The 7,786-nt window shown below is 41.2% G+C and overlaps 1 protein-coding gene across 1 annotated transcript in view; it reads right to left on the bottom strand.

The window, feature by feature from the left end:
- The window catches only part of AWAT2 (acyl-CoA wax alcohol acyltransferase 2), a 7,994-nt gene extending 3,906 nt beyond the window's left edge, over nt 1–4,088 (bottom strand). The window contains exon 1 of the mRNA XM_006169972.1: nt 4,004–4,088. Within this exon, the coding sequence (XP_006170034.1) occupies nt 4,004–4,088 (85 nt within the window). The remainder of the gene's footprint in view (nt 1–4,003) is intronic.
- Between the last annotated feature and the right edge of the window lie 3,698 nt (nt 4,089–7,786).

The raw sequence follows: 7,786 nt of genomic DNA, 5'->3' as shown, positions 1-7,786 counted from the left end.
TCCCTCTCACTCTCTCTCTTACTTGTGGAAAAAAATTAATAAAATCTTAAAAGATTGTGTAGGAAAGTGCATCAAAATAAGGCTCAGAAAAGATGAAAAAGGGACCAGCAGTTAGCGTAATGGCTATGTTGCTGGACTCCCACGTAGTTGACTGCGGTTCGAGTCCCAGACCCGGTGGCTTAAACTCACACTGGGCACGTGTGCGTGCGTGCCCAAGATCCTGAGAGGAGAATGGAGGAGAAGGGATTGCGACGTGGCCATCTCCCCTGGGGGATGATTTCTTGCTTTCTGTCTCTCTGTCTCTCTCTGTCTGTCTGGCGAGTGTACGTGCCCTATAGCAAAAATATCTCCAAAAAAAAATTAAAATAAAGAAAAGATGGAAAACATTGCTAATTGAATATAGCAGATAAAACATAAGTTTTTGCCTCGACTTCTTGCTAGAGCCCCATGAAAATTATCATTAACATGTTTTTTTAAGAGCTGGACTTATAGTCCTGTGTATAGAGGGCTAGATCTTCCATGGCCAACCACAGCTTGAATCTTTGCCCAGTGACTTGAAAAGCATGCCAGGCATATATGCTTGCATGACCAAAATCCTGACAAGATGGAGAAATGGAAAAGAGATTGCAGCATGACCATACCCATTAAGGGGTACTTTCTCCCTCTCCCTCTCCCTCTCTCTCTGGCAAGTAGTCTCTAGCAATTAAAAAATGTTTTTTTAAATATACATCCACAAGGAGAAAGAGAATTAAAGGGGGTACCGACAGTGAGTGAAAGACATCAGTGAAACATTCACATACTAGAAAGTCAATGGAGGAATAGGTAACTGCTTTACAACAAAGAAAGCTACAATTGAGTTAGTTGCAAGGGGGGGTGTCTACAGGAAGTGAGTCTGTTTGCACTAAAGAATCTGAGAGACTCAGAATTTAGAATCACCAGGAATCACAAAAGTCAAGGATGGGGCAAAGGATTGATTGAAACTGGTGAATTGGTTGAAAGTCTGCCAAGGAATTAGACTCCCAGGTCCCCACCACTCCCCTATATGACTGGATGATAGGAGGATTATTCTGTGAAAAATTGAAACAAAGAGAGTCCAGACTCAAATACTTACATGAAACAAAGGTAAGATATTGTATATGCAGTCAATTATTCATCAAAAATAAAGGTAGATAAAAGACAATTTTAAGTATACAGTCTCAGACCTTTTGTGTTCCATGCTCTTTACTCAGAAAACTACTTGAGAACATGCTTCATCAAAACGAGGACCTAGGGAACCAGCAGTTAGCGTAATGGCTATGTCACTGGACTCCCACATAGTCGACCGTGGTTGGCGTCCCGGACCCGGTGGCTTAAAACTCACGCCGGGCACATGTGCGTGCGTGCCCAAGATCCCGAGAGGAGAATGGAGGAGAAGGGATTGCAGCGTGACCATCCCCCCTGGGGGGTGATTTCTCGCTTTCTGTCTCTATGTCTCTCTCTGTCTGTATGGCGAGCGCACGCGCCCTATAGCAAAAACCTCTAAAAAAAAAAAAAAACAAGGGCCTAAACCAAGAGGAGGAAGACTTGGGATCCAGGAATAAAGGGATCCAATGAAGGAGGGAAGTGAGGAGGGCCAGCACGAGGGAGAGGTGAGCAAAATGCCTGGGGTACAACATTTAAGGAGACAATTACTCTCTATGTTGCACAAATACTGACCCAATACTTACACAGCCCAGAAGTGAGCATCTTCTTAGACTGCACCTAAGGTGCCACAAGGGACCTGGAGGTAATAGCTATTCGCAAGACTAGATTGTAACAGGAAGATGCTGGTCTCTAGCAGCAATGTACTCAAGTAATTAAAAAGGAGGGGGTGGCCCCACAGGATAGTAGTTAAGCACTGTGCAGAGGGAGTCAGATCCCACACAACTGACCATGGTTCAAATCCTAACCCCAGCAGCTTGAAAAACATGCTGGAAATGTGTGTACAAGCCCAGAATCCTAATAGGATGAAGAAATGGAGGAAAAAGGATTGCAGCATGACAAGATCAGAGAATGCTTTCTTGCTTTTTCTCTCTGCCTTTCTCTAGCGTGTGCACACACACCCCTCTGGTATAAAATAAATTTCAAAGGATGGGGAGACTTATAGATTCCTATGTGCTTGAACATACTGAGAGATTAACATGTCTTTGGAAGTTTGGGGATGAATTAGTGATAACTAACAGATGCCTAATAAAGTAGACCACAAAAGAAATTTAAAATGAGACAATTATTAACTCCAGGGAAAACAAGACATTGCACAAGAAAAAATATTTATATAATCTTAGCACACTAAATAGCTCAAGTATGAATAACATTTCCTAGTCATAGTCAGACATTTAGCTGAAACCTGTGCAATGACAATTTGAGGAGGCTGGAGGGAAAGAAAGTTCCAGTGACAGTGTATAGAGCCAAGTACTCATCCATATTAGGAAGTTAATAGACAATGTCTAAAATTGTTATGTCAGAAAATAGTAACACAAGAGGACTTCAAAGAGTTTGTGGAAAAATAAATTATAGTACGAGTTTATTTTGGTGTAAAAAATTTGAAATCTATGCATAGGTTTTTCATAATATGCATTTTTCATAAACATTTTAAAAAGTATTTTAAAATGTTCATTTCTTTATTTCAGGAGAAAGAGAGAGATACATACGTACAAGCACCTCCTACGGGGTCTTTATACTGCCATACACCCTCAGCATCTGCTAGCCAGGATCATAGGCATGTGTACATCTGGCACATACAGTTTTTCATAAACTTTCTGAAAACTCCTCATATTTATGAATTCTAAATAGTAAAATTTTAAAATATAGAAGTAAATACTAGAAAACAGAGCTAACAAAGTTAAAAATGACTGCCTCTGAAGAATAGAACTAAGGGTAGAGCAAGGGCCAGCAGTTTTGATATGCACAATATAAAACTATTGATATTTTTTCAAGAATTAAAGACAGGCATGGGTCCGATCCAGAGAACATTTCCTTGTTTCACTTAGGTTTTTCTCAAATCCAGGTAGTGAGTGTGGCCTCAGATGAAGCGCCCTGCCATGAATCCTGAATCTGTCACTTACTACGCGTCTGATCAAAGATATCACTGAAGCTCAGTTCTCATCTACAAAATGGGAATTAATACCAATATCTGCCTTAACTTCCACAGACTTATTGTGAGGGTCTTCTTGCAGGCCTGTAGGGTTCAAACAGATATGATTCTACTCCTAGAGTGCAAAGCTAGGGATCTGAAAGAGGCCATTCGGCACTTCCCAACATGTGAGCTAGTGAAGGAGGGGTTAGCCCTGGGACCCACATCTCTGATTTAGAGCTATGCTGCCTGCCCCAAAACCTCTCTGTACACATTAAAGTCAAAATCCAATGGAGAGTCCTCTGGGGCAGTTTACAAGATCGTTTAATTCATGCCCCTAACTCGAGCCAATACTGACCTGAACCATTGGACAGATAAGTTTTATTTTCCAGGCCCTGCTCCCACAGTGATTCTTTCCTTCAGCATCTATAACACAGTAGCCAGCATATAAGTAATTTTCACAAAACATTTGTGCTATTGGTGTTGGAAAAATGGGTAGATAAATGGCCTCCCTGTACCACCAGGCCAACTGTCTCTCATTGATGGTTTGCTTGAATCTCTGCAGTTGCAGTTGAGCTCTTTTCTTTGGCTAGCCTTAGTGAAGTTATTTCCCCTCTTCCCAGAACAGGCCATCAATATCCCACTGTAGACCCAGGAGAGCTCACTGTCCACACCTGCAGCAAGACATGTACACATACACATTCCTACATAGGCACACATCCATATGTGTTCACCCAAACACTCACAAATCCCATGAATGTCATGCTCAGGTGGGTCAGAGACCAAAGTGACCAACTCTCTTGGTTTGCCTGAGATAATCCCAGTTTAAAAACTGAACATTCTATGACCCTAAAATCCTTCAGTACCAGGCAAGCCAGGAGGGTTGTCACACAACCAAGGCTGAAGACTCACCGATAAGAAAGGCACTGAGGGCCCACTGGAAAAGAGCAAAAACCTCCATGGCAGTCTTGAGGTCCTTCTTGGAGGGCATGAGCATTATGCCCAGGATTCCAGTGGCTCTAGGTAAGTGCCGTTCAGCTACTCAACCCTGATTGTTCAGGGGTCTGTGATGTTTCTTCTCTTCTCATTTTCTTATCCGGCACCTGCCTAGTCTCGTCTGTGATGTTTCTTCTCTTCTCATTTTCTTCTCCAGCACCTGCCTATTCTGCACCCCCATCCCACCCCTCCATGGGATTGCAGGGCCACATACCGCCTCTGCTTGCCCAGTTCCTTCCAGCTACCTGCACTTTTACCCACTTGGGCATGGCCTAGGCTGAAATTGTGACATTCCCTTACACACATGGATAGAGAAATGTGGATGAAGCCCTGCTGTGGGAAGTGAGTGGGTGTGAGGGTGGGATTTATGAGAGCCTCTAGGGCCAGTCTGGACTGGGGAGACTGGCAGTGGGCATGGAGCTCAGGGCATAGAGAGGACACAAGGCCTGCCTTTCTGTTTCTGAGGCCCAGCTATCAATGGTCTCTCAGTGACAATGTGATTAGAGGACAGAAGAGAGGCAGTCACAGACTAGGCTTAGAAATACCTTCAGCCTTTTGGTCAGTCTGGGAAAACTTATTACTTACATTGAAAAGACACCATACATGCATACCTTAAGCATATAATAGATACTCAATACATTTTTAATTGAATGAATAAGTATTAGTACATAATATATTATTCTATGTACATGAAATTCTAGAACACGCAACACTATAGTGAAAATTATCAGAGCAGAGTAGTCTCTGTAGGGGATTGACTAGGAAGGGACATGATGGAACTCTGGGGAGGGGGGGAAGCAGACAGTGATGTTCTCTATCTTAATAGGTTGAGTTACACAGATTAAAAACTCATTTCTCAAGATTCAGTGAATGTACACTTAAGATTTACACATTACACTGTGAATTTTACCTTGAACGTAAACAAATACTGGGGCCAGCAGGTGGCATAGTGGTTAAGGGGCTGGACTCCCATTTGGCCAACTACAATTTGAGTCCCAGACCTGGCAGCTTGAAACTCATGCTGGGCACATGTGCATATGTGCCCAAAGCATATGTCCCCAAAACCCCAGGAGGAGAGTGGAGGAGAAGAGACTGCAGCATGACCATCCCCCCAGGAAGTGATTTCTCACTGTCTCTCTCCAGAGAGTACAAGTTCCCTGGGTCAAAAACCTTAAAAAAAAAAAAAAGTAAACAAAAACTGAACAGCTATTAATGCTAAAGTGTTTAAAGGTAAAAGTAGCAATGCCTGCAATTGACTCTGAAATGCATATAAAATATATTGATTGATGAATAATTGATACATACATCCCCCCAGGAAGTGATTTCTCACTGTCTCTCTCCAGAGAGTACAAGTTCCCTGGGTCAAAAACCTTAAAAAAAAAAAAAAGTAAACAAAAACTGAACAGCTATTAATGCTAAAGTGTTTAAAGGTAAAAGTAGCAATGCCTGCAATTGACTCTGAAATGCATATAAAATATATTGATTGATGAATAATTGATACATACAGCAAAATACTATCTCTACAGTCTGGGTGGTAGGTGTTCACTATTCTGTAGGTTTTATTTTATTTATTTATTTATTTATTTGGCCAGAGGGTGTGTGCACTCACTAGAGAAGACAAAAAGAGAGAAGGGGGGAAAGAAGCAAAAACACCCCCTCCACCACTGCTTTGATTTTTTTTTTTAATAATACAATTTAACAAAAAGTTCCCCCAACATCATAATAACATTTGTTTTATTTTATATTTTATTTTATTTTAAATTTTATTTTCATATTCAATCACTGTATATCGTTACAGGATGCAAAATGAATTTTCCTAGCATGGATACACTGTATATTAGTCCAGTCGATATTACTATACCCATTATTATCAACAGATAATTTTCCATTTTTGTGTGACTTAAATGATTTGTTTCTTTTTCCCTTTGATCCCCTCCCTCTCGCCATCTCACGTTTCCCATCCTTCTCCCACACTGTCTCTAGCATCCACAGTTGCTCTCCATGCTTTTATATCTTCCAATCTTTCAGTTTCTCCTTCACTGCTGGTGGAAATGTAAATTGGTCCAGCCACTGTGGAGAATAATATGGAAGTTCCTCAAAGACCTACAAATAGAACTACCATATAATCCAACAATCCCACTCCTGGATATTTACCCAAAGGACAGGAATACACAGCCAGAAAAGCACTTGCACATCTATGTTTATTGTGACATTATTCACAATTGCAAAGACATGGGACCAACCCAAATGTCCAAGAACAGATAAATGGATTGAAAAAGTGTGGCACATATACACTGGAATATACATATACATATGGCATAAAAAAATAAAAGAGACGCTCGCTGGCATTTGATAGAAAGTAAACGAATATGGAAGATTTACTGCTAAGTAAAGCAAGTCATACTATGAAATGAATAAAATAATTTTTGAGAGATTTTTTCTATAGCGCACATGCTCTTGCCAGAGAAACAGAGAGAGATAGAGAGATAGAAAGCGAGAAACCACCCCCTGATGGGGAATGGCCACACCACAATCCTTTCTCCGCCATTCTCCTCTTGGAATTTTGGGCACACATACACAAGTGCCCAATGTGAGGGTTGTTTTTGTTTTTGTTTTTGTTTTTGTTTTTGTTTTTTTGGAGAGATTTTCACTATAGGGTGCTTGCGCTCGCCAGACAGACAGAGAGAGACAGAGAGACAAAAAGCGAGAAATCACCCCCCAGGGGCGATGGTCACACTGCAATCCCTTCTCCTCCATTCTCCTCTAGGGATCTTGGGCACACACGCACACACGCCCGGCGTGAGTTTTAAGCCACTGGGTCCGGGAAGCGAACTGCGGTCGACTACGTGGGAATCCAGCGACATAGCCATTACGCTAACTGCTGGTTCCCCCCAATGTGAGTTTTAAACCACCAAGTCCGAGACTTGAACCACAGTTGACTACATTGGAGTTCAGCAACATAACCATTACACCATCTGCTGGTCCCACAAATATAATTTTTAAATGTGATTTCTCAGTTAAATATTTGAAGCTAATATATGATTTGGGACATGCATGCACATGCATCTGGCATGTTCCTCAGGCTTCTGGGTCCAGAACTTAAATCATGGACTCAGCTATGTAGGATCCAGTGCTTTAACCATCATGCCACCTGTGGTCTCTTAATTTTTTTTATTTTTAATTGATAAAGGATTGTATATACTTATGAAGTATGATGTGATGTTTCAATATATGTGTAAGTAGTGGAATAATCTGGCTAATTAGCATATCTGCTGATCCCTCAAAAATTGTTTTTCGAAGAAATTAAAAATTAGGAAATTAGTGGCATAATGGTTACATGAATGGACTCCCACATAGACTGCAGTTCAAGTCCCAGACCCAACAGCTTCAAAATCACACCAGGCAAATGTATGTGCATGCCCAAAATCCTGAGAGGAAAATGGAGGAGAAGGGATTGCAGCATGGCCATCCCCTTTGGGGGTTGATTTCTCACTTTCTGTCTCTTTGTTTCTCTCTGTCTCTCTGGTGAGCACATGCACCCCATAGCAAAAATCTCTCCAAAAAAATAAAGAAAAAACTAAATTAAAAATGTGATTTCTCCATCCATGTACTTGTGCACATGTGACCTTTGCATTTCAGTATATGTGTACAAAGATAAATAACTAGTTGCTTACACATGTTTACATATCCTTCTCAACA

Source organism: Tupaia chinensis, unplaced genomic scaffold (genome assembly GCF_000334495.1).
Source record: "Tupaia chinensis unplaced genomic scaffold, TupChi_1.0 Scaffold147880_1, whole genome shotgun sequence".
NCBI classification, from domain to species: domain Eukaryota; kingdom Metazoa; phylum Chordata; class Mammalia; order Scandentia; family Tupaiidae; genus Tupaia; species Tupaia belangeri.
Note: the sequence above shows the minus strand (reverse complement) of the source record. Positions and strands in the feature narration are given on the sequence as shown.